This window comes from Callionymus lyra, chromosome 17, assembly GCF_982586985.1.
Source record: "Callionymus lyra chromosome 17, fCalLyr1.hap1.1, whole genome shotgun sequence".
Lineage (NCBI taxonomy): Eukaryota > Metazoa > Chordata > Actinopteri > Syngnathiformes > Callionymidae > Callionymus > Callionymus lyra.
This window is the reverse complement of record NC_141834.1, coordinates 7621951-7649946: the sequence shown is the minus strand read 5'-3', so window position 1 is coordinate 7649946 and position 27996 is coordinate 7621951. Positions and strand designations below refer to the sequence as shown.

At 36.6% G+C, this 27996-nt stretch overlaps 1 protein-coding gene across 4 annotated transcripts; it reads left to right on the top strand.

The window, feature by feature from the left end:
• The first annotated feature begins 206 nt into the window (after positions 1 to 206).
• Positions 207 to 27996, top strand: ppp2r5cb (protein phosphatase 2, regulatory subunit B', gamma b). Of its 4 annotated transcripts, XM_087812365.1 has the most exons (16): positions 207 to 325; positions 683 to 745; positions 6073 to 6235; positions 19593 to 19792; positions 22192 to 22302; positions 22369 to 22461; positions 22542 to 22672; positions 23585 to 23644; positions 23732 to 23840; positions 23912 to 23965; positions 24159 to 24329; positions 24396 to 24523; positions 24607 to 24708; positions 25727 to 25799; positions 25859 to 25975; positions 26726 to 27996. In XM_087812365.1, exons 1-16 carry the CDS (start codon positions 299 to 301, stop codon positions 26858 to 26860), a joined length of 1737 nt encoding a protein of 578 aa, XP_087668491.1. In that variant the 5' UTR covers positions 207 to 298; the 3' UTR covers positions 26861 to 27996. The 4 variants fall into 4 exon arrangements, with proteins under 4 accessions (XP_087668491.1, XP_087668490.1, XP_087668492.1 ...); XM_087812364.1 differs by having other exon boundaries at positions 24159 to 24523; XM_087812366.1 differs by having other exon boundaries at positions 24159 to 24523; positions 26692 to 26820.

Here is a 27996-nt window from a genome sequence, read left to right as displayed (position 1 = left end):
AGTTTACTAAAATAGTCTATAAATGATCACTTGAAATACAAGAATACATGCAATTATGGTAAAACAAGAACAGGTAGTGATATGTTGATTTTATTCATAATGCTGCAGGTCTACAAGTCCACCAGCAGGGGGTACCATTTCCCATTCTATTTGCGAAAGCGACGTCGCTCGAGTCAGGTGACCACCCGGAGCCAATCAGAGAGCGAGAACCGCCCTCCAGTGTGGTGCCCTGAGAGTTGCCAAGCTTTTGGTAGTGGAGTAATCCGAGAGGGGAGCAAGGGCGGTTACTGTCTGTACAATGCCGAATAAAACGAAAAAGGACAAGGTGAGTCGCGAATTACCGCGAGAATATCGCACTAAAGTTTCGCTTTTAGGTGCGCGAAGCCTCGTTGTTAGTGACAGAAGCCGCTTTACGACGAGATAAAGGATGTAAATCTGTGTTAGCCTGTAAAAGATAAGCAGCTCTTAGCACACACTGGCTATATTGTTTATTTTTAAATCCTTCCTTTGACGTACTACTCCTGTTTATACAGTACTATTTTGAATACTCTCTCGTGGTGCTCATATCTCGAGTGTCTGAGTAACGTTAGCTAGCTGCTGGTTTACTCCACCACCGGTTTATTTATTTTAAAAATATCTGTGGTGAATCTAAAAAAAACTGACTTCTCCTATTGTCTCCAAGGATACCCCTAAGTCTGGTAAAGTGGGCAAGAGTGGATCAGGACAGGAGAATTCGGATCATGAGGTGAGCTAACCACAGAACCCCTCCTCAATGGACGTTTATATGACATATGTCACGGATCTAATATCTGATGCATGACTGACTGGGATCGTTCACTTCTGAGATGCAATGTTCTTATCAAGTCATTTGGGGAAAAGAAATCTTGATCAGAGTTTACTGGTCATCTCTTTAGGTTTGACTGTGTCTTGGCGAGATTTTCCCAGCAGGGTGTCACCCAATATGTTGCAGAAGTATTGGAAATACTAGATCACAAAGAGGATGAATGTATGAGAAAACTACATCCACGCAAAGTAGTAATGTAGGAAAATATCGATACATTTAATATCTCTGTATTATGCCGATATTCAACAGCTCTGTGTCTTTTTTTTATTAACACGCACATATTAAATGTAATTGTTAATTTTTGTGTTGAAATGAAACATCTGGACAGTCATTATGTCCCCTGCGCGAAGGAAACAATGAAAACCCGAGAGGTCCTGGCGATGACTGAGGACGAGAGGATACAGTTGACTCGCTTTTTAACCTTATAAATTGTAATATTTTCGATCTCGGTTCTATTAAATAAACCAAAAGAGAGTGTAAGGATTGCAAAATGTCACTGAAATGTAGTGTCTCTTAAAATCGTTCCTAAAAGTATGCTGGAAGTGTTGTATATTATTGAATCGTATCTTGAGATATATCCTTCAACTCTACACCAAAGGACTATGCAGTATAATTGATGATGCAATTATAATCCAATAATTTAACATTAATGGGCTATGAGATTGATCTGAAATGCAAATAATGAACTTCTAGTTTATCACTTTTATGAGAGGTTTTTCAATTATATGATACATTTTAACGAGACATATCGTATTGGCAAGAATAATGAATCAATTTTACTCCTATTGAAGGTATTTTCATATGCTCTTTGACTTCTCTTGCTTAGTTTCCATCACATTTGCTGCAACACCAAGTGAAAAATCTTGGAAAAATAGGGTATAAAACCTTGATATAGTTACTTGTTTGTGTGTTATTTGCAGCTTCTGCAGAACACGCATCAATACTTATAACTATTTTTTAATCTTAAGACTTAAATGCTTATTGATTCTGTAGTAAAACAATATTTTCAATCTTCTTCTTTATGTATTTTTTTTCATACGTGGCGATGTTGTGACTATAACTTGGGTAAAAAGACACTCTGGTACTGGATTCATGTTTTATTGTTTCCTGTACAAGATCACTTGTGTCGTTGTGTGGCTGCTCTATGAAAGTGAGGGATAGGAAACGAGTGTGTCAAATGTCAGCGTGATACAGCTTTTTGCCGTGAAATGTCAATGTACCTTGTTTGAAGAGATTGTTGTCAAGACCTAAAGATGAGGGAGAGTGGCTTAAAGAAAGCCTAGACGCTTCAAATTGATTAACTTTGTCAAGGAGGAGAAGAGTGGAAATAGATTTACAAATGACCCATTTGACTTTGTAATATGGATTCAATCTGCGTCACTGACATGGAAGAGAGGTCAGAGCTAAACTAATCTTTTTAATATTTCAATGCGTTTCTGAATTCCCTTTTATTTTTTTTACACCAAAATGTTTTAATTTCAACCGCCTGTATTGTTACCAGGCTTCAAAACATAATTATATATATTTTTAACTTTGGGATAAAAACCTCTCTCTCTCTTTTAAAGCAGCGATATGTAAGACTGACATTTTTATTTTGTGGATCCTGCCCGTGTCAGAACTGCAATGTCGCTGAACCTATGTTGTCACGTACTGCGTGTAAATTTGTTTACAAACCCAGAAAAAGGCTATTGTTGGGTCGATTTCTCATTTTATCTTCCTGGTTACTTCAAAAAGTCTCTTGGAAGTTAAAAACACAGTCTCTAAACTGCTGCTATAAAATGTTAAAATGGAGTTTTACAGTGATAACTGTTAAAAAATTAAACCAAGTATTATGACATATATATTTATTAAATCTCAAAATGTTACTTTTTTTTTATTAATTAAGTTATAAAGAGCGAAGGTAACCCCTGGTGACCAGAAGTTCCTGACCAGAACATACTGACAGGACATGTATAAATATAAGGATGGAAATGATTAGGAATAACTTTAAAGTGAAGTTAATTTCATTGACATTGAATGTGGTCAGCTTCTAATCTTATGATTTATCTATGTTCAAGTGCTGTTTAAATCTAGCCAATTTTTCTTTTCATAGATGCATTGTTACGTTAACATGTAGAGGTGTAATACATTTTTTCCATATATTGCCATATATTGGGATATTGAGCTTTACTCTATTATATTGTATACTTATCCAGAACATTTGAAACATTTGCTCAATAAATAACATTACAATTTTAATTTTAAACACATTTGTTTCCCAGAAAATTGCCTTTAGGAAGTTCATTAAATGTATTTAACATCCTCCATGATAACTGTATTTAATGTTTGGACACTAAGCTTTTACGTACCTGTAGAAAACAAGATATTAAAAAAAAAAAAAAACATATTTTATTGATTGATTTAACTGGAGCGCCAGAGTCATTAACAGGCGTATAGATATTTGTCCAGCTGAACATTGAGCCACCTCTCTTCCTGTTGTTAGATAATAATCCTGCTCGCTCTTGTGCGCCCAACTAACACATCAATGGGATTCATCAACTTGTACTCTACCGCTAAGACTTTAAGTTGATTTAATTTAAGCGTAGAAAACTCCGAACATTGGATACAGTACAAGTTCTCAGGCCGGGTATCTGCTTTACTAGCTTATGTATTCCATGCATGAGTCAATCCTGCAGTAAGAAATGGTGACAACTCAGCTTGGTTTTTTGTGGCCCACTTTCTAGGTTCCTGTCTTGCAGAGCTGCAGACTGCAGCCGTCTCGAATCTGAAATAAATGAGATATACCCTGTGTGACTCACACCCTGACACACATCCACAGCAGCATCTGCTGAACAGAAAAAAAAAAACAAAAAAAAAAACGGGCTGTTGTTAATGACTAGAATCCAGTAGGCAGGTGGGCGCCACCAGAAGACCCAAATATAATGTTTTTGACTCACAGTTTGCATTCACCATTTACAGATGGAACCGATTAAATGTCTTTTGTATTTACTCTAATTGGCTTGTTTGTTTTATAGTAGGTTCTACTAGTCATTCTGTCCATATGGGCCACTCTGTTCAATTTCCTGCAGCTAATGAATAGTGGAGATGAAAAGTCATCGTTGAAAAGCAGCCAGGAAGTAGAGCTGCCGTATGAAGGACTCGCTCCTGTCACTGAAAAAGCAATTCAATTATGACATAGTAATAAATGCGATGTCGTCCTCATTATCGTTAACTGTCAATGAATGGCTAGGTCACTGGGTTAACTATACTCCCCCCATCCTGCTCTGACTAAGCAATCCAAGAGATTGACCTTTCAGTGTGAGATATACACTCATGACCATCATGAGCTTTTTCTTTAAGCGGTGTAGCTCATCTCTTATGTTATGTGTCATAACTTGCTTTTGCAACTTCTATTTTAAGAATAGAGAGAAGATTGTTTTAATAAGTATGCTTGACATTATAGGTTTAAAGTACCGTTATTATCTGACTATAAGGCGCGCTGGATTATAAGGCTCGGTATCAATGAACGGGTTTATTGTCATACATAAGTGTACCGCAATAAATGGTGCATAAAGCAGATCCTTTCAGAGTAATACTACTGAGCCTAATAGTTATACTACGCAGCCTGACGGAGTATATTATGGAGCCTCTTGTGGCTTACCAGTCTTACCAAAACATTTTGACAGATTTTTTGCGACATGAACAACATAAAATTGGTTTGAGGTCATTAAGCACAACCAGAATTAATACACAAGAGAAATTTAAAGGATTTTGAGGAAGGGGTGTGTATTGGCAAGATTTTGGCTATACAATCCATCCAAAAAAAACATAAAATCCATGCAAAAAAAACATACAAGCCATACAAAAAAAGTTTGTAGTATTGTCAAAGTACTTGACTGTCGTTGCAGTATTTACAGAACACATAACTCTCGATGGAGTCGAGTAACTGCTTTAATTTGTTTTGAAACCAAAATATGTCCAAAACTATTGAAAAATGCCTTTGTACACTGATACAACATAGTGGAAAAAAAATCACGATGTATTGCCGTATCAATATTTTCTAAAACCGTATATTGGTTCTTGGTAGCATTTAATATGTATGAAAAAGGAAATAATACAATAATACCTGCGTTCCTTTATGCATTTTCTAACCCCAGTTTCCTTTGTTCTCATTCCCCTTTAACTGTGTAATCCTGCTAGGATTAAATGACCGGATTAAATAAGTAATAAAATAAGCAATGAATCAGTAAACCTGGTTCATGTCCTATTTACAGTCGGAACTCCTGGTGAGAGGACGGTTGTTACCCGGAACTAGCTAGCTAACCATGTCTCACGTACATGTTTGAAAAATAAAACCAGATTATACTGTATGAACGATGTGTTGTTGAAGCTTCAAAAATCAGTGTCTTTTTTGTAAGGCCCACTAGACGGCATTTCCCTGCTGCATTATCCATCGCTTTGAATAGGTATTAACATAATTTTAAATCTAAAAAAAATAAAACGGTGCTTCATGAAGCTTCATGATGCAGCACCTGCTTGGTTTAAATTGTGCTGAGCAAGGGGAGCAAGGATGCCATAAGGAGTTATTTAACCTGGTTTGATATTTAGAATACCTAAAATGAAAGCACACAATTGGTATTCTGAAAAACGTGTACAATACGGTTAAATAAGTGGGAGTCACACAAAAGATTACCTTTTGACTTTGCCACTGTCATGACTCGAGGCAGAGAGGGTTAAATTTAGCATATTATCCACCAATAACTATTGTTCTGGTTCAGTATGTCAACCAAACATGCACATTGTTAGTAATCAAGAGGTTTATTATTAAGAATTCCAAAAAAACATTTGTTTTCTGAGGACAAATGGTGTAATTATTAGCAAACTTCCTCTCTCGTAATGACTTTGTGCTTAAGCACATCATATTTCATCCAACACATTTCCTCTTTTGTTTGGATTGGCTGGATCCCATTATCTTTGTCCTCCTTGTCAATGAATGTTTAGAGCCAGAAGATTGTATTGTTCTAGTAACATTTAGACTTGATTTTAGTTTTTTTTGGGCTGGTGTTTTCTTTGGAATGTAAATACTGATCCACTACATGTTTTTTTTGTATCATTTATGTTTAACTTCACCATCATTTGATGCTTTTCAATTGTAGTAAAAATAGAATTGTAACGGTTCACCCTCTCTGTAATGTTCTAACACCGTGAACTACTCAAGTTAAAGTGGGTACTCTCTCTTCATTCTACAGAACTCCAACAGGAAGAGCAGCAACAGTGTACCTCCCACGACGCAGCTGCTGAAGGGGAAGCAGCCGGGGTCCCAGACCCCCGTCAAAAAGGACAAGAGGCAGAGCTCCTCTCGCTTCAGCCTCAGCAATAACAGGGAGCTCCAGAAACTGCCCGCTTTTAAAGGTACTTACCTGCTTAAAAGTCTGTGGTACTCGAGTACTGTCAAAACAGCGTGTGTGTGTGTGAAGTCGCTTCGAAAGTTTTAAAAAAAATGGTCACGTTAGATGTTATTTTGCAAGTCATGGTTTCTACTGGCTTCACTAATTTTAAAATGCTCAATTTGAATGGAACTGATATGGTTTATTCTATTAATAAAGTCATTCATTCTGGTTCATTACAAATTTAGCACACATTTAACTACCCCAAAATCCCCCAAGTATTAATACAACTCCTTTTGAATTAATAAATTTGATTTAAAATACAATTTTTTTGTGCAGATATTAAACATCAAATAGCTTCTGAATAATAGACCACTGTAGTGGGCATTGAGAGCAAAAGGGTTAACACTGGCATGACAATATTTTTAGTCTTACATTTGACATAAAACGGTGAGTAAGTAAGTTGAGTAAGTTGCATGCTCAATGTGACAAGACCCAATTTCAAGCAAATCACTAGTTCCTAGAACTGGTCAATACCGACCTGTAATGGATTAAATCAGCTCCTGTTGGACAAAGTCTGTCACAAGATGGTTGGACATGTTCTCGAAAACAGAGGAGATGAGAAGCAGCATGGGAGATGTCACAGTATTTTAGCACATTTGGTGGATTAATGTTCATTTAAACTACAAACAGATCTAGTCCTAAATTGTTGTCTTTAGAGGGATTTCCCACTGATTTGTTTGTGACTGTCTGCCACAGAAGATTGTATTAAAACGATCTCTTACTTATTCTTCAACTACTACTTTTGGAAATCTATTTCTAGATGATTTTTATTGTCAGAACAATTGGATTCAATTTGTAATACTTTGTTAGATACTGGAAAAAATGTGTTTATATAATCTTGATTCTGAAATTGAATTTGAGACAAAACATCTTTTGACTATTAACTTTTTAAATTTGGCTTGGCATAACTGGGAAAAAAAACAAAACATATTTTAACAACACAAACTTGCCAAATTCAATTCACTATGTGGAAAAATAGAGGTAGGAATAACATTAACATCACACTGATAAAACAAACTAAATCAACATTTTAGATGGTTGGCATGAATGAACATCAGACAGAATAGGATATTAAGATGCTAAATAAAAAGTATTGAGATTGTATTTTGTATTATAGGATTTAATGTTTCATATTTTAGTCACTAAGTCAAAGAATATTGAGATTGTGTTTTAAAAAGTATTGATGGTTGGACACAGTCGGAAGAAATGGTTGTCATAAATTAAGACTTTAACAGTTTTAACCTCTAATTAATACAACTATTTCCTTTACGTACTGACACAATCTACCAATAAACTAAATTATTTTACGTATAGTCAACACGTTCAAACCTCAGAAGTCAAATTCTGGCAGATAAGTCACTTCATGTGTCCATCAAGTCCTTGAAGTACGTAGAGTTTGCCCTTAAATTCAATTTAAATTCAATTTCTGTCTTCTAAAACCCACAAAACCCCAAACAGGGATGCAGCATGTCTTGTGTAATAAAATGAATGTCACAATCGTGACCCAAGGAATCCAAAGTGTTGTACTGTATCCAATGTCCAGTTTTGAAGCGTCACTCCTCTTTCATCTTTAACACTGAGTGTGTTGTTGACACTCTGTATTAAATGCCAACGGAGGACATGCATGGCATTGACTTCGCTCTGGATTTATTCCAGACGTCTATATTTAGTGTTAAGCCACAGATAATGCTTTAATTCCACAGTCCTTGTGCTTCAGGATGTTGCCAGTGAGCAGATAAGCAATGATGGCCACTCATTCTTCATTCGCCCCCTTCCCCCTGCTCTGCTAGAAGAAAACCGACTTTGTAATGCGTGTATTGATGTTTCCTTCAGCGGCCAAGCACAAAGCTCCCACTGCACCACATGAACTTGCCAATGACCCGAGGCCTCGGGACATATTGTCTGTGTATGTTTTTTGTGCCGGCGCGCATGAGTACACTTATCCTCTCTGTCCTAGGGTCTAGTCCAGGGCCCGGTCGCGTATTGACGCGATGGCAGGCTTCTACACAAGTGCTTGTTTGACTTTGTCCGGCAAATGGGTCAGAAAAATATATTCATGTGCTGGTATTGCTCATTGCTGTTGCAATGTTGCGTTCTGACTGCTGGACGTTTTGCTTTTGTTCAATTGACTTCCAACAATGCAGGAAACCATAAGGTGACATTTTATGTGGTACAAAATAATCTGTCCAAATGTTTAAGTACAACTTTGGTGAGCTACGAAGCCATACCGCAAGTTTACGTAGTGTACCTAAGCAATTCGTCTTCGTATTACTAAGAAGCGAGGCGGAGTCATACTACATATACTAAAATATGTATGAAATGTATGAAAATGGACCCAACCATTGATATTGTAATCTGGTGCGCCTTATAGTCTGAAAAATATAGTATATCATTCTTCGATTGTGAAATTGTTTCACAGTTTACTCCTACTCATACTCATTTGTAAGTAAGTAATATTTGTAGAGCGCTTTTCTAGACCAGGGTCACAAAGCGCTTAAACAATCAAAACAATACCCAATAAAATATATACTTAAAAGGTCAAGACACCACCGAGACAAACACAGGTGTCTCAGAGAATCAAGGAAAAGCCTGCATTTGTCTTTAACTTCAGATGGTTACTTTAAAAAAAGATGCATTTTTAACTGGATAGATGAAAATATATCTTAACGATACATTTGTAAACATAGTTTTTAACTCCCCCTAGTGTCAGAACAGTAGAACTTCATTGTCCTGGGTCCTTTGCTGCTTCACTGCTGACTGCATGTGCATTTGTTGTCACAAGAAGAAGGCTCTTGTGTGTCCATTTATTCTTTTATATCCCTAGTAAGGAAGTCTCACTGTATGAGACATACGAAAACACTGTTTCCGGTTCATGTTTGGAGGTCACATGGACCCTCTCAGACTCTCTGGAGTTGTAGTAAAAAAAACATTGTTAAATCAGTAGTTTGCGAGTTAAACCACCCAAGTTTTAACCAAAAAACGATAAATAAAGTTAAAAATGTTACATATTTTTCTTTAAAAGAAGACTGTCGTGTCAGGACTTACCATTTAACAAAAGAACCCTGGGGACCTCAAGAGAAGCCAGATGGGGGTGGCTCAGGCCCCTTTTTAGCATCCCTCCATCAAGACTTATTTAAAGCATGTCCAACTGGGAAGAGACCTCAGGGCATAACCAGGACACATCATGTCTACGACTTGACCTAGGAAGACCTCTGTGTTGTCCCAGAAGAGCTGGAAGAGGTTTCTGTTAAAAGGAAAGCGTTAGTAGACGGACGGACGGATGGATGGATGAGTCAGAGTCTTTATCACACACTGGCATTGATGATGTAAGTAATTAGATAATGTTCCATCCCTTTTAGTTTCTTATTACTTTTGTTGAAGGGGGAAAAAAACAAGCCGCTCACAAAGCTCAACACAGATGAAATTATTCCTGGTTGGGGAATCGCAGATTACAGATGTCATTCATGATGTAACAGGATAAAGTTGGAGGGCGATGTGAAGTACTTAAAGCAACAGCAGCATGACAGCCTGGTGGACATTCAATCATTATCTGGACTAGAAAAGCGCGCGTTAAAATACATTGTTAACATCTTTTTTGTGACATCTTAAGAATCAGAGGATTTACCAATTTTTATATAAATCATAATCTGTTGCAGGCTCGTGTAAGATTTAGCCAAACGTTATCTGACATCGGACCTGTGGATGTTATCACTCTGTCCTGTCCAAACAGCCTCTGCGCTTGACCTGTTTTCATTTCAGGCATGTGTACCACCTCCTGATGGAAAACACATCATGTCCTGCAAAGATGCAGAGGAAAAACCCTGGGAATAAATATTTCAGGAATCTGTTCACGTTGTAAGATGAGGAAGTGACCGTTAAATTATTTATAATATTCATTTACATATTCAAAATATTTTGTTTGTATTGTTTTTTAATATAATTAAATATTCCTGGAAAAAAAGGATGGGAGATGAATTAAAATTGATTGCACTGCTCTGGATTTACTTTGTTTACGTTGTGTCTAAAACAAAAACAGTTCCAGCTGTACCTGTTTCCAGACGCAGAATTTGTCTCCATCTGCTGGCGAAAGTTGAAAATGATATGTTAACAAATGTTCTTTTTTTCTTCTTTTTTTTTTACAAGAAAGAATATATTTCTTAATATCGGCTTATATTTGTCACACTCTGGTTGTTAACCATGATGACATAACTAACAATGGACTGAATCTAGGAGCAGAATTATGGAAACAAATATAAATAACCAAAACAAACGTAAACATTTTTTCATGTTACATTTCCTGGGAAATATATTTAGGAAACAAACTATAATAACAAAGGGAGCTATTATTAAGAAATAAATGTTTAATTTACCTTTAACATAAAAAGAAAGAACACTACAGCAGATAATATAAACATATAACAAAAAGTTTAATTGCTGCCTTGATACTTCTGTTTTTCTATTGCTTATTTAATTCTTTTATTCTGTACTGACGCCACAAAAAGTCCTATGTTGTGTTTACAACAACTGGAAATAAAAGTTTCGGATTCTGCTGTACCTTCGGAATACTATATAATATTGTTAAAATATTTGTATTCTGATATTTACGTACATACAATTATAAAATTAAACCAAAAAATACAGCCCCAATGTTTTAAAGAAGTAGCTAAGCTATACACTTTAATACAAAAAGTACTTTTTCGAACACTTTAATACAAAAACAGTACTTTTTCCAACTAAAGACTTTACACTGAATAAAATAAGCTAATTTAGCCAAAAAGTAGGGAATGTTACAGGACATTTTGCAAGATTAAAAATTAGTCTTTAACTGTGTCATTTCTTTGTAATGTAAAGAAAACTCTTTCACTACTAAAAACAATACGAGAGAACGAGAAAGATTGGAATGATAACCATAGATGTGCAGCTTTATCTTTAAACTGTTATTATAAGAGCTTGGAGAAGACAATATAAGAGGAGCCAGTGCGCCCCCTCACAATATCCGGGTCTAATCTAGGACATCTTACTACAATGTGAGATGGCCTAGATGAATGTGGACAAAATCTTTCTGCAAAAGCTCTTCTGTAACTGCCTTGGTCTCCAGCAGCCGTTGAGTAGATCAGTGTAAGTGAGTATGAAGTGTTAAGATAAGAAATTATCTTCTACCTTCTCTCTATCAAATTTCCCATTAAACAACATTAGATATTTGTTTGTTTTTAAGTGATTTGTTGCGCAGTGAAACAAATGGGATTGTACTTTAGTGACTATTTGGGTTATGAAAGTTATGAAAGCGACACTTGGTTTTGAGTGATTCCTGATATTTCATTGGTTTAATGGATTTATTTGTTGTTAAAATGTCATATTTCCCTTTTTATTGTCTCTGCCTAGTTATATTATAATCTTTTGTTGTTTAAATACTTACAAAGATATCATTTTATTATAGCTTTCTATTATTTATTTGTTTTTTTCCTATTGTCTGAATCTATTTTTCTCACAACATATGATATTTTTCTAAACTTTTTACCCATTAACTGCAAATATTTATTCAGTTCCTGATGTAGTCCCTCTGGAGGTTAACCAGGGATCCTAAAACTGTCAAATTGCCGTTGATGATTCTTTTAAAATTAAACTACTTCTATTTCTGTTGGAGCAAGAACAGTCGCTGTGTTGAATAAAGCTGTCTCTGGAAATAGGCTGGAGCCTTAAGCATCGATTTAGAGAGTCTGGACTGTGATGTGAAGATCAGCAGACCTTTGAAATGAAGCAATCAACTGTGTTTTAGTCACGGAAGATATTTCCCCCCGAACACTCTTCCAAATCACACTCATGATGCCTCAAAGGTTCACTAGCCTGTGACTTAACTCTCGCTCGGGGCTGTTCGACACGTGTGCATCCATGTTTATTTAAAGATAAACAACAGATCTTCTTATTGATATCGCTTTATAACTTTTAAAAGGTCATTAAACAAGCCTGGAATACAAATCGTTCCGCTCTGCATTTAAAAATTAAAATTAATCTATTTAATTAAGTAATTTCAACTTGGTGAAAACACATTCGCTTTGTCACTTGTTTACAAAAAACAATATTAGAAATTCAAGTAGATTGATGACTTTTAGAGGGTGAGGCTTAAGAAAATGTTGTAATATATTAAATTAAAAGAGAGTCTTTGTACAAACAATTACTGATGATTACAATAAAGGTCCTGGATCAGTTTAATCCGTTGCCCTTAAACCTTTTTAATTCACGTCTTAAAGCTGCAAATGTTGCAATTTCCATTTTGTTGCATCACTATCAGACATATTGTCTGTCGCAATTTGTGTTCCAGCACATTCTACCTTTGTTTTTTCCTCAACAGTCTTTTGTTTGTTTTCATTTCCACGACTGCACGCAGTCTCGCTCACTGTTGAGACCCCCCTCCTGTTCCTGTCTGCTACACCTGGGCTCCATAACTCACTCCTGGAGCGCCATCTGTCATGCAAACACAAAGACTCACACACACACACACACACACACACAAACAAAATCAGTGAGCGATAATAACGGCTTTTTATCGCACCAGCAGTGAACAGAGGATCGTGGTCGTGGTCTGTGACCAAAATAATGGTCCAAAAAGAAATATAATAGAAGATTTATTCTCTTGTAAGTAATTCTTTCACACCTACGGAGTAGCTTGTGAAATACTTGTCATCAGGATACATTCATTTGAGGATCTTAATCCTCACATACCAGAAGAATGTGTTTCTTTTCTATTCATTGACATTTCTAAACGTCCGCCACCGACGCCTTATCTTTACTTTTTTTGTTTTGAAAACGTGAAGCCAGTCCCTCCTCCTCCTGACCAGGAGCCAATCCAGTCCCTCATGTATTATTTACTTTGACAAGCCGCCCATGTGACCAGCGGTCTGCCAATCAAGCGGCAGCAGTGGGCGATGACATCACTGACGCGCTGGTTCCCTCCAGCAGCAGGGGAGCTTCATTTTCTGCTGTGAGTGTTGGTGCTAAAATGGAGGCAGGCTCCTCGCAGTAGCCCCGGCTGCCCTCTCCTCCCCTGCCTGCTGATGTTGGCATGTGCTCAAGCCAGTGGGATGATTGTGGATACACCCGGCTCCAATGGGCCTTTCCAGCCTGTGGCCCTCATGCATTTTAGAGGTGAGGGCAGGAAATTTGAATCCCTTTTCTGCTCTGTGCGTTTTTACCCTGTGACACTTTGTGTTATTGCCGAAGCGCCGGAGGTTGTTGTGTTACCCGATCTGTTGGACTTCTTCTCCAGAAGTTGCAGCTAGTTCTTCTGTATGCCAACAAGGGGGGGGGAAGAATAGCTTAGCCACAGTTCGGGAGGGAGGGCCAAAATATGAAGTGCTTCTTCTTGAGTCTCCCTTCCCCCCACAAAGTCTGCTGATGTCACAGGAAGCGTGTTTAAAGGTTGTTGTTGTTTGTCCGAGGGCTGCATTGTGTTCTGTATCAGGTTGCCTCTGTTTAAAGTTCATTTATATTTAAAACCCCCTCCATTGTTTAATCACGTCGTATGAATACAATCATGTTTTCAAAACTCGCAACAGAAATTAAATATAAAAATGTGATCAACAGTTACAAACATTATTCGCTGTACATCTTTTATAAAAGATATAAAAGCAAGTGTAGTAGTACTACACTCCTACACGAACTTAAACACGTCTCATCTCTCGTATGTTACTTCAAGTAGCTTTTTAAATTTAATACAACTATCTGGCAATTCACAGGATCAAAATAAGAATTATAAAGTCCACTTTTTGCTAAAAAAGAAATCCTACTTAATATAACTAATTGTTTTGCATATACATATACTGTATATATCCATGTATATATATATATGGTAAGCAAGCACTGATACTGTGCTTTCTGTACCTGTTTCCTGTGTGCAAGCCGCACACTTCAGCGTAGAAAAAGGTTATTTGGTTCGAGTTTTTCAGCACTTTATATTTCAGGCTTCTTCAGAAAGTGGTGTTGTGTAAGAGGAGCTGACCTAGCTCATGACGCACATAAGAGGTGCTCATTAGTAACATCGAGAACGTCGCGTAACACGACTGCTGTATATTATCGGAAATGACTCTGGGTAACACTGTGGTGTTTGTATTGACTGCGTGCCAGTGGAAGTGTTGGCGGGGGCAAAAGTTTTTTTTGAAAAGTTCAAGAATAATATGCTATTTATGCTCAACAGTGAACTTGTGCGTGGTACCTTAAAATACACATCACATGATACGTTTTTAAAAATAAAATTCATAAAAAAGTATTTTTCCAGTGAGAAAACAATGATCTATGCCTGTAGTCACCAACCACTGGGCCAGGGTCTGGTACCACTATATTAGGCATTTGATATCTGGCTGCAGTGAAAGAAAACATGTTTTTGATTTATTGTTTATCAATGTTAGTATAGGTGTTTCATATTGAAACACATTTCAATGTAACTTAGCCTGTGACTCTTGACAAGTCAATATACTTATTTAGGTCAAGTATACAGAAAAAAGAACCCTACACATATGTGAAAATGACAAATACTACTGCTGAGATGTATTTTTCATGTACTAGACTAGTTTGTGTTCTGCTGTTCTTTCTGTTTGAATATCAAAGAGAATGGGTTACTTGATCATGTTTCGTAAAGAAAGAAATAAAAGAGAAAATATAGTTTTAAAAGTATTGTTTTCGTCCAAAAGTGAGGAAGTTTTATTTGTTACAGCAAGAAGTACAAAGTGGCAAAAGAAATGGATTACACATACATACATATTAGATTTAGAATACAGTACAAATATACAAAAAAATCAATAAATATAATTAATAATAAAGATATAATAATGAACCATCATAGTGAAACATTATGTATATGTGTGTACATATACAGTATTTGTCCATAAAGCCTCTCTAAATACTTTCTGATGCTAACACTAACTTTCTCAGTAATTTTATGATCCATTATATTTAACTGGTATTTGACCTTGTACTTTTCCCCATCTTTCCCCGAATTACTTTGAGTTACTGACGCACAGAAAAGAAATTGCCGTCAAAAATGATTGATATTTTAGATGAGTCGACACGTACTGCAAGATTGATTCAAAGGCACATTTATACTCCCTAAAGGACATATGATGGTGACCAAATGTTTTCCCAAAACTCATCCATCTATTCAAAGCTCTTTCCTAATTTATGATTTGTCCCATAGTTATGCCGTTCTGTATCGCTAAATATTTGAGCCGTGTCTAGACAAGAACCTGTTTGTATTTAATTCTCTTCTCCATAATTACCTTCGAGGGCTCAAGGTTTCTTCTGCTGCTCATATTTACCTGGAAATATCTTTTTGTTGGTACAAGAAATGATGGCACATCATTAGAAAGAACTAGAACAACTAGAAAGAATTTAGGCTGAAATATAAGTTATATCTTTGTCAATGCCTTTTTTCAACCTATTTTTTTGGTGGTTTTGTTATAGTAGTCTTCTCATAATTTATTATAAAGGGTGTTTGAGAACTTTTCACTATTCCTTTTTTAAACCTCAATATAGTTTGAGAAATGCAAATTCTTAGCATGTATTCATTCCGACACACCACACTTCTCAAACCAGCCTCCAGGCTTAAATGAACAAGTGATATGACATTTTCAGAGTCAGAACCTGTGACAATGATGTTCACGGCGTTCAGGAATAAGTAAAAGATGGCCGTGTTAGCTGGAATATTTCCTGCTGTTGATTTAATACTGTTACCTGTAAACACGGAGCTTGTGTGAAAATCTGACGGCAAACCATAATTCTGACTCACACAGGTTGAAGCCTGTACAAATGACACGTACAGGCTTTGAGGAATTTATGGTCGAGTCTATTCCAACAAATGGGATTCTCTCTCTCTATCCCTCTCTCTCTGTGTCGTCTGTAAATTCATAACATGTTTGTCAGTGTTTATATTTTCCTTATGAGTTTTTATGTCTCATTTTCTATGTACATATCAAATTCTCAGTCATCCAGTTATTTATGTCTTCTAAACAGAGTGGAGTTGTTAAGGATCCGGACAAAGCATAATTGTTGGTTTTACTTTACTTGACTGAGGTGATTATTGGACATCATGGCATATTTGTTGCTACACTGATGGTTCTGTAGTCCTTTTGTCAGGACAAACATTACTTATGAAGCAGCTCCTTAAGGACAGACAAGAGTGTGAACCTTAACCTTCCACGAAACAGGGTCCCTCACTGCAGTTCAGCTTTTATACTTAAATAATATTAATACATTTACAAGGCGCCTTAAAAACCAGTTGCTAGTTGTAAAGAAAACAAAATCATGAACTGTACGTTGAAAAAAATGTAAGTTTAGGCTCTTAATAATGAATCGAATAAACACTTTTCATGAGCTGTCAAAATGTTCCTACGATACGATCATTTTCACGATATTTGCGATACTGAAGGTAAAAGTTCTGTTTGTGTTATTGTCTAAGTATTTGACTCTGGTGGCACAATTTACTGACCACTTGACTTTTGGCGAAGCCATTGACTTTTGCTACAGGACCGTCATTTCTGGACTATAGAGCTTGATAAAGGCTGCACCTTTAACTAAACTAAATAATATTAATAAAAAATAATTATGTAAACCTCATCTGTTTACAATACAGTTGTTCCATCAGACTATGGATCTAAGTATTTTAGCATTCTTTGTGGCGGCCACATTTTTTTTATATTTACCAAAGTGTCCTTAACAAGGAGTATAAAATTCAGATCAGTTTTCTTTTCTTTAACCAAGTTTTATTGTATAGTCTCTTCATCACTGTACATGGGTCTCATCGGCTGTATCTAAACACTAATATCAAAATAAGATACAATCATCTCAATATAGTAAGTAAGTAAGTAATATTTATAGAGCGCTTTTCTAGACCAGGGTCACAAAGTGCACAACAATAAAAAAAAAAGTATCCCATAAGATACTGTACATTTGGTTCAAGAGACAATTTGATACAATATATTTCGATACACTTGCATAGTAATGGAAATATTTAAGGGGACACTGAATTTAATAAGAACTTGTCATACTACCTGTCTCTTTTGATTAAATTTATAGAACTGGGTCGGCTGGATACTGTCTCCTCATCCTTAGTTATTACTTGGATATCTCGGGATTTGATTTTTCCTTTAGCTGTGGAAGACTTTGGCTGCTTGCATACAAATACTAACCAACACTGAATATTTGCATGTTAATGTAAAAAAAAAGCCTTTTTTATTCTTAACACACTTAATGGAAACCATAAAAGAACTATGACTAGTAGAACTTGATACAGTGCTAGTGATTATCAAGGCAGTATTGTGAAAAATGACCCGCATATATCAGTGTTTCGATATTTTCTGGCTCTCTATTTGTAACACGATATAGTTGCACAGAAAGATGTTACACAGAAGTGTCTTCATTTCTAATAAACACGATCTACGATTGAAGATTAATCAAGGCTTTTGAGGAACAGATACAGTTTTGACATTTGCAAGGTAATCCTTTGTTGATATTTGCACCTAATGAAACTTTAAGAGAGGCTGACATTTAATTGATTTCCTTCTCGGTCTTGATCTTGATGTCGTTTCCCTCCTGAATCCAGAAGCAGTCAAACAATAATGTGAAGTTCTGAGGTGATGCTTGACATTTCCAGCTGGCTGTGTGACAGAAACACTTTAATGTGCAGGCAGGGAAAGCCCTTCAAATCCTGTGAGAGAAGACTTGAACCCATTCCAGGGGAAAAAAAAGAAAAATCTTCGCTGAGCCTTTTTTTAGCTGCTGCTGGCTTCGCCTTCTATTGCTTGGGTGGATGGCTGGAGGGTCTCTAAGAACTACACAGCGTTTTCCGAGCAGCGAAAGTTCATGGCTCAATAATCCGTGAGGCCGATTTGGAGCCGCTGCATTATTGATGGCCGTGGTGCTGATGCTGTCTTTGAGGATGTGTGATCAATTATTGACATGTGACGTCGGTAAATGAATCCTGCACCACACAACAGGAACATCGTGTTCACAGAGTAGAGGCGCAAAGGTTGCTGGGACTAAGTGACTTGTTTGTGATGTACAATTGATTTTTATTTTTTGTTTACCACAACATGTTATGAGAGGAAATAGTTTTATTAAGACATAACCTACCAGATAAAAGGTTTTATGCTAATCCTGTTTATTGTGAGCCAAATATTTAGTCGGATTTAAAGTTTAATCAATTATTTCATAAGATTGATTAGCTTGGATTTGGTTTAAAATTGCATTTTCAAGTGTTGGCTCAGTCTTAATATGCAATGAGGCTTTGCTGCCTCCATCTGGAAATGTGGCCAACCAGCATCCTATTTAAATATAATATAATATTTTAAAATGATAACAGGTTTTAAAGGACAACTGAAGAATCATTTGAGACAAAAGCCATCTTTATTGGAAACCAAATATCCTTGTGGTGGTATATTTATATTTTTGAAACACTGTCACATTTGTTTTGACACTTCTGTGAATTAATTATTAAAAGTTTTAATATCTGTAGTTATTATTCAGATCATAGTGTTTTTTTAATTATTATTTTTTGGTAAACATTCTCTCTATTTATTAAGAATTAGACTTGGATTATAAAAGTAAAAAGTGTATAACGTTTGAATGGTTGTCAATGACACACAATTGATGTAAATTGACTGAAATGCAGTTATATAATGCAGTTTTTATTTGTTCAGGCTTTTCCTTGAATTTCTCGAACTCCTGTGTTGTTCTCAGTATTATCTTGATCTTTAAAGTATGTACTTTTTTGGAGTATTGTTTTGATTGTTTAAGCGCTTTGTGACCCTGGTCTCGAAAAGCGCTATATAAATAAATATTACTTACTTATTACTTACTTATATAAAAATAAAACAATGTGATAATTTTGTTCCTGTGGTACATCATTAATATCTTACTGCTATATATGATGGAGAAAGCTTCTGAGAAATGTGTCCGTTTGGTTCAAGAAAGGTAAAACTTGCCCGAAATAAACAATATTCATTCATTCATTCATTCATTCATTCAACTGGGAATAAGACGTTTTTGGCCAAACTGGATCTCACTGGAGTTGCGTGTTCTTTCCAGGTCAAATTAAACATGGTCATGTGTGGTCCAATCAATATCTGATCTGTGAAGCCATTGAAAGGCCATGTGTAATTGAATCATGGAATTGATGCGACTTCCTCTGCACTGTTTAATAGGGATGTTTTTCATGATCAACCATGACGTATACCACTTTTATAATAAACAGACTTCTAACCAATATGATTTGTAATCTTTATTAAAAAGACAAACATGAAAGGTTTCTGAAATACGTTCTCTTCCTGCAGATGTTCCACCCGCGGAGCAGGAGAAGCTCTTCATCCAGAAGTTGCGTCAGTGCTGCGTCCTCTTCGACTTCGTCTCGGACCCCCTGAGCGACCTGAAATGGAAGGAGGTGAAGAGGGCGGCGCTGAGCGAGATGGTGGAGTACATCACCCACAACAGAAATGTCATCACAGAGCCCATCTACCCGGAGGTGGTGCACGTGGTCAGTAGTTCCATCATCCAGTATTGGCAGCTCATTGGATCCCCTGACCTTTAGTTGTGTAACTGGCTCAGGTTAAATAGGTTAAAGATGTGTTTTCACCTCGGGTTATCTAATTGGACGACAGATTGAAAAGTGTTTTGACACTTTTGACAACTATTCAAACCTCAATATCAGAAACTTTTGTCACTAGTCTTATAAACACAACATTTTTCAGTACAGAATAAATGTATTATTAAATAACACACATGCTAATATCAATCATTTAACGACTGTTTTGACTTATAAAACCATACTTTAAATAACGGTAGAATTAAGTTGGCCTCTATAAACAATATACATTATATTTGTGTGAGCATCGGAATTTCTTTCTTTATTATTTCTTTATTCAGTTATTCTCTCAGTTAGATTGTTTTATAATTCTATTAATAAGCAATTTAAAATGTATTTTATATTCTTATTTCTATAAGTCATCTTGGTATTTTTTTTTGTCATTTACAGTCTAAAATAATTGATTTATTTTTGTGTATTAATGCATTTAGATTATCTTTTTTATACATGTACTGTATATTTTGGGAAATATAGTTTGGGGGAATAAAAATGTGTTAGAATTGTCTAATCTTTCGTATTTTAATTGTTCTAATGACATACTGTATATATTTGTCCTTCATGTATATAAAAAGTGCCGCCTTCTATGCGACAAACAAAAATGAAAGGTTAAGATGTCCCCCCCCCATGTAATCTTGTTTTTCCAAGTCGAGCCAACAGTTTGATAAAATCTATCATTCTTGTCATAAGAGATTCAATTTCCATTTCAAACATGATTAAGCAGATTAAAAGCAGTCCTGTTCAGTCTACCCGTTCATTGATGAAATGATGGTGGCCCGTCATAGTCTCCTTTACTCTGCTACAAACAAAATGGCAAAATATTTTTTATTAACAAGTCATGTAAGGAAAACTTAATGAGTCGCAAAATAAAAATGGGCTGTTCTGGTTAAAAAAAACAGGACTTAAAGTAGTTTAGAAAATAAAAAAAACAGATAAAAACCTTTTACTTTACTTACCTTTAACTTTTACTTAATCTATTAAAATAATTATTTATTTTTTATATTTTTCTGCGCATCGGAGGGATTTTTGCTATAAAAAAAAAAAATTAGGTGGAATGTAAACACCGTATTCCTTAGTATATAAATGTATTATCAGAATCAGAATCATGTTTTGTTGAGTTTAAATAAAAAAAGATTTAAACCAAAACACCATGGTCTCAGGGAATCACAGCTGTTGTTGCAACTGTTTTGCCATTTGTGAAAAAACCTGTTTAATTCATTATCACTCGGACTGTGTCCAGGCTGAGGTTAAGTCTCTCTGCCCACTAATCCCATGTAAAATTATGAAAAGCTTTGATGTTAATTGAGTCTCCGACTGAACACAAACATGCCAAACTACAGATGATCAAGGTGCTGTCGCCCAGCCTTCCCTCAACCTCTTTTCTCATGAGTTCATTTGATCATCTGAGCGTCCACATCAGCATGAGAATATACTCTCCAACCCTGCAGCTTCTTCCTCCTGACCACTTGAAGACGCTTCCTTGTTAGCTCGTGCTTTTCATCATCAAAGCTGCAGATTCAAAACATGTTTATCATAAAGATTATTCTCGTGTTAATGCTTTATATACACGTATAAACCTGGGTTTAATTTGATTTATTATTGTAAGTTTTTGGAAATAAATGGATTAGGTTAGTTGAGTGTAAAATAATAATTCAAATAGTATTACACTTTACTTACCGAATAGAAATGCTTTTTAGTGTTTGAGTTTTTTAGTGTAATGAGCAACATGTCACTATGCTTTAAGAATACATCAATGTGTCCTGTACTTGTATTATTTGAGGGTGTGTTGCATTTTTAATCAATATTTTTTACCAGAGGCACATCTGGTACTTGGATAAAATTTGTTATATTTTTAACCTTTATTTTTACATTTTCTCATATTTGTTAGAAATAATATTTTATTGGTTTAATTTGTTAACATTACACAACTCTAGCTATCATCTAACAATGGTTGTTTCTTCCTAACTACGCCTTGTCGTCCCGCAGTGTGAGTGTCATGTGACCACGAAACTGTGCAGTCGGTCAGAGACCAGTCTTTTTGAAGTTACCAGGCTGATAAATCAATTAAACAGACATAACAAAAGGCTTTCACTTTTGCTTTGTAAAAACTATTAAAATGTGATTATCTGGCCACAGTTTCCCTGACATTGCAGTTCCACTATCAGACACTGGGAGGAGCCAAACATGTTTTCAATCTTACATATTGTAGCTTTAAAGGTATACAACTGTATCTTAAGTTGAATCTTAAATCACTTTCAAAACCCTTAAGATGAATCTATTTTTTTCGTCTCTAGTTTGCTGTGAACATGTTCAGAACGTTGCCCCCTTCCTCAAACCCCACTGGTGCAGAGTTCGACCCCGAGGAAGACGAGCCCACGCTCGAAGCTGCATGGCCACACCTGCAGGTACAGGAGTCTTGAGTCAGTCACATATCGGTAGAAAATAAACCCTAAATGTTTATTTCTCCGCAGCTGGTGTATGAATTCTTTCTAAGGTTTTTGGAGTCTTCAGACTTTCAACCAAATATAGCCAAAAAGTATATTGACCAGAAGTTTGTAATGCAGGTAAGCAGATATTTTTATTTTCATTTATTTATTGTAACATTAACATAACCTGTGAATAATTTAATTTCTCTCAAATACAGCTCTTAGATCTATTTGACAGTGAAGACCCAAGAGAAAGAGATTTTTTAAAGACCACTCTTCATCGCATCTATGGCAAGTTCCTGGGCCTACGAGCGTACATTAGGAAACACATCAATAATATATTTTATAGGTAAGTAACAAAATGAGTTGCTTTATGTCCACTGTTAAGAGTCCACTTTTCATGTTGCCCAATTATTGCTTATTTACTATTGAATTTCACGTCACATTTTTTTCGGTTTGTTGTGGACAATTGGTAGCGAATAGTGTTTTTTTTCCATGATTGTCTGCCTTTAAAAATATTAGTAGAAGTCCTTTTTTTATTAGTTTAAGTTCTGTCCGTCCTCTATTTTGTCAGTTTCAGTTGACTACGAAAGTGAACATTTGAGTCTAATACAAATCAATCATCGTTATTTTTTAAACTTTCTTTTTCAATGTAAACTGACATTAATATTATTGCCGACGTCTACAATTATTCAGCATAACTTCCAATAACAGTTAAAGTGATAATGAAGGAAATAAGGACAACAAACACAGACAAACAAACACAACAACATCATCAGAGTCACACCTTCTGTTACTTTGCTTTAAAGCACCTGCAAAGGAGAGTATATTTAGCAGTTTGTTGAAATGTTCTTGTTTTTGGCTTTATTTTCTTCACAAATTTTTACTTTACTTCTTTTTCCATTGGATTTGACGTACAGAAAAAACAATGAACTGATTCCTACACAATTTAAAAAATAAAACAGATCCCCCAAACCTGTGGCCCAATTTCAACAAGAATGTTTCTCTGGTACTTACTCTTAACTGACACCAAGCTGATAAGTTTGAGACTTCTGGTCTAAATAATGTGTGTGTCTTCAGGAAGACACGCGAAACAATTAATAACACGACTAAATGTCTTTTTTAGTATTTATGATAATGGGTTTTATTTATTTGTTTTAATCATTTTCATCTCATAACCAACATTTACGTTTGTTGATGACAAAATTCCATCATCAGTGGTTTTGATTCTGTATCATGATCGTTTCATTTCTGCCTTCAGGTTCATTTATGAGACCGAGCATCATAATGGAATAGCAGAACTTTTAGAAATTCTAGGCAGGTAAGACATGAACCGTTAAGTCTCCTCCACCTGCTGATAAGAGAAGATAATTGCACTAATTTGAACTGACTTAATCCCTCTCTGCAGTATAATAAACGGCTTTGCCTTACCCCTAAAAGAAGAGCACAAGATTTTCCTGCTGAAAGTTCTGCTGCCGTTACATAAAGTCAAATCCCTCAGCGTTTACCATCCTCAGGTGAGCAAACCCGAGACTGTTTTTTTTTTATACAATGTTTTTTTCTGATGCCTCATCTCTGTCCCCTTTAGCTCGCCTACTGTGTGGTTCAATTCCTGGAGAAGGACAGCACCCTCACGGAACCTGTAAGATTTGATTTAGTCATGCTCTTAACTCATTACCATCCAAATTGAATTTCTCTCCCGACTGCTTCCTGTCTCATAAACAGGGAAGCTTGTTAAGGCACTGACATAACACGTCAGTTCCTGATACTGACTCTTTAAATGTAGTCGAGTATCTCGACGTATTTACGTGTATATCTGTCATGTGTGCGTACAGACGGTGATGGCGTTGTTAAAGTACTGGCCAAAGACTCACAGTCCCAAAGAGGTGATGTTTCTCAACGAACTCGAGGAAATCCTGGACGTCATCGAACCGTCCGAGTTCGTCAAAGTCATGGAGCCTCTCTTCAGGCAGCTGGCCAAGTGCGTCTCCAGTCCGCACTTCCAGGTCAGACACGAGTCCGGTGTTGTTACCTGGAGTCTTGTGGTGACGTGTTGTTGTTGTGGCGTTAAGGTGGCGGAGCGAGCGCTCTACTACTGGAACAACGAGTACATCATGAGTCTGATCAGCGACAACGCCGCCAAGATCCTGCCCATTATGTTTCCCGCACTGTACCGTAACTCCAAGACCCACTGGAACAAGTGAGTCCTGTGAAGTGTGTAATTACTGCCCGAGACTTCCACTCGATAAAAACCACCGTCGTCAATCTCTTGTGCGCCTCCAGGACAATCCATGGTTTGATCTACAACGCTCTCAAGCTCTTCATGGAAATGAACCAGAAGCTGTTCGACGACTGCACACAACAGTTCAGGGCGGAGAAAAGCAAGTGAGTGTCAAATTTGTTTTTCTATATTCTGCACTTTGATCTAGATTTTAAAATGTGTATATATAAAAGTATAGGTGTGCATTTGCAAAAAAAAACTGGTATCACGGTATGTATCACGATACATGAGCTACTACGGCTGTTAGAAAATATAGACATTCCAATGTTTTTTTTTTCAAGATACTGTATAGATATTTGACAGCACTGTACTTCAGTTTGAAAAAAAATCAAACAATAAAAATTCATATATATTTTTTTTACCGTTTTTTATGGTTAACAGTTCAATTAAGTGTGTTCAAAATAACTCAATATTTTTTAACTTACACATTAAAATGCAAATAATCACAGCATTTGCTCATTTTTGTGTAACAATTGAATTAAACTGGGGACAAGAGGATACAGTCGAGAGCTTTTAAAGTTTATGTTTGGACATATTTTGTTAAATTAAGGCAGTTACAAATTAGTAAAGAATCATGCGGTCTGTAAATACTACAAATGTAGGCAAAACTACAAATATAGCCTTGATCCTACAGTTTTGGAATCTATCATATTGTTGTCCCTGTAAAATGATACATATGGTATGATCAGATTCCTGACAATACACACCCTTATGAGCAACGGTACGGTAATTTACGATATATTGCAAAGTATTGCAATACAGTATTTGTAGTATTGCACCCTAGTATTTGTGTCTGGCGTTGCAGAATTTATAGATTTCATGACTTGAGTCAACTGTATCCTCTTGTCCTCAGTCATCGCAGGATATATATGTTTCTGCTTTGACCAGTGGCCAGAAGTTGAATTGCAACACAAAGATGGATAAACACTGTGAATATTAACATATAAATTGTAATATTTTTTTTAATTAAACGTATACATTTTATGTGCATCAATATATTTTTACAATCAACTATTTAAATGTCTTAGGTTTATTTCCACTTCAAATGCTATATGTTCTATTATTTCCTTGTGTGTGTAAATTGTGTATCTTTGACGTGCCTCTGTTGTGTTGTCCTTTCAGAGAAAAAGCCAAATGGAAAGAAAGAGAAGACGCGTGGGTCAAAATTGACAATCTTGCCAAATCAAATCCACAGGTGAGACAATATGAACAGTAGACATTTGTTTGTACATCCACTTACACACTGCTCTACAGTTTATAACGTATATAGACGCTGGATGTTCGGGCACTGTGATGGACATGGAGACGGATGGACCGTTGCTGGACGACATCAATCTACGAAAGAAAGCTATAAAGGAGGAAGCCACTCAGGTAGAAATAAGCAAAATACAATATTGATTTTTTTTCTCTATATTTTTTCCAATGATCTACTTAATTAAAAAAGCGGCCCTACACTTTAGAACTCTCTATTATTTTAGCGATGCTTTTCACTCGTTAACTAATCTGGACGACCCACCTGGACAGTCTGTGAGTGTTTTCATACGAAGTACGAAGACTTTTGGAAGTTTATATAAAAACCTCCAAAGAAACTGAATAAAATAAGGGCCTTTTCTAGTTTTTTAAGAACAGAATTACATGCTTTACGTGGCAATGGTTTCTCAATATTGCAGTTGCACTGTTCTGACACCGGGGGGAGCCAGATCTGAGGTTGTCTATGTTATATATGGCTCCTTTAATAAAAGTTTATAAAAAAAAGTAGCTTTGGCGTTATATCACTTCTATATTAGCAGTAGAACATATAAAAAAAATATGTCCAAACATCCACTTGCTGGAGTCAACTGTATCCTCTTGTCCTCAGTCATTGTGGGATTCAATTGTTCCTAGCTATCTATTGGCTGGAAGTTTAATCGCCACACAAAATTTGTAAAAAGAGTGAATATTTCAATATTAATTTTACATTAAAAAATTTCATACACACTTTATTAGAATATGAATCATAAAATATATTTACGGTAAAAAAAATGTGTATCGATATTTTCCCCCCACTCCATACTAACATATTTACTGCACGTTTAAACGTGAGTCAGATCTTGACTCCCTCTCCGTATGTGTGTGTTTAAGGTCCAGAAGGATCAAAGACGCGAGCGTCCGCTGGTGCGGAGGAAATCCGAGCTGCCCAAGGAAATCTCCACAGTCACGGCCTTGGAGTTGCACCGGCGAGCCGAGGAAATGTTGACACCCCATGACGGCCACTGAACCGACCCCCCCATCCCAACCCGTCCCCCACTCCCCCTCTTTCCTCCCAACCCCAGCCCAAGAACCTCCATATACTTACCAGCAGCAGCATCCACAGGGAAAACAACACAACAGCACATGAACACGGCAACAGAGCACAACACGGGGGGGGCGGGAACACGGCCACTGCCACAGAAAAAGATGTAATTCTGTCCAGACGTGCAGTGATGATGACACCAGACTTGTATTTTCTGTCGTTTTTTCGCTCCTCGTCCCCTGCTTCCGCTAAACCCTTCGTGTCGCGGGGTACTTTGCTGCCCTCTACTGGTCATTTCTCTCAGGTGTTCAGTGCGTAAGCTGTAAAATCTTGATGTCGGGGAAATCGGTTCCCAATAACATGAGCCCATCCCTTTTTGTCTGTGATCTAGGGAAGAAAAAAAAACAACAATTTGATTATTCTTTTTTTTTTAGGAAAAATGCTGACTGCTTTTTCATTGCTTAAAAACTAAGAAGGACTCTCGTGACGTTAAGTGACCCGTTTGAGTGACTTCAGATGTGACGTCTGTATAGTTTGATTCACACACACCCCGGGGTTTAACTCGACCAAAGCTAAAGAGAAGATTGTTTCCCTTTCTTTGTTTTTGACAGAAGAAGCCGGTTTTGTTTCCCAACTGTTCATCGCCACGTCGTAGAGGAACTGAGGTCAAAGGCTCGCCTTTCGTTTCACAGTGCCTTTTTAATAGACTAAAGGGGGACGCGCACACCGAGTAGCAGCGTAAAAAAAACAATTTCAAGTCGTCAGCGGAGGGACTCCAGAACGCGGGGCGCCGCATCCCAACGAGAGCGGCCACTTGAGCAATGAAGCACTTCCTGATTAAACTTGAAAAAAGAAAAAACAGAAAACAAGCTGGTTAAAAACTCGAGATCCTTGATGCTGTGTGTCCTGGTGTGTGGGGTCGTCTCGCCCGGGCCGCCTGTTGATAGAGCCCATCCCATATCCACCATCCCACCCTCCTTCTCCTCATCCTCCCCCGTTATAGCCACAACTCTGGCTGCTTCCAACTTATTATTTTATTCCGCTTGCCTGCCTGCCTGCGGAAGCTCCTGTCAGTGTTTCAACTGAATGTTCAAATTGTAAATAAAACTGCTGTCTTGTT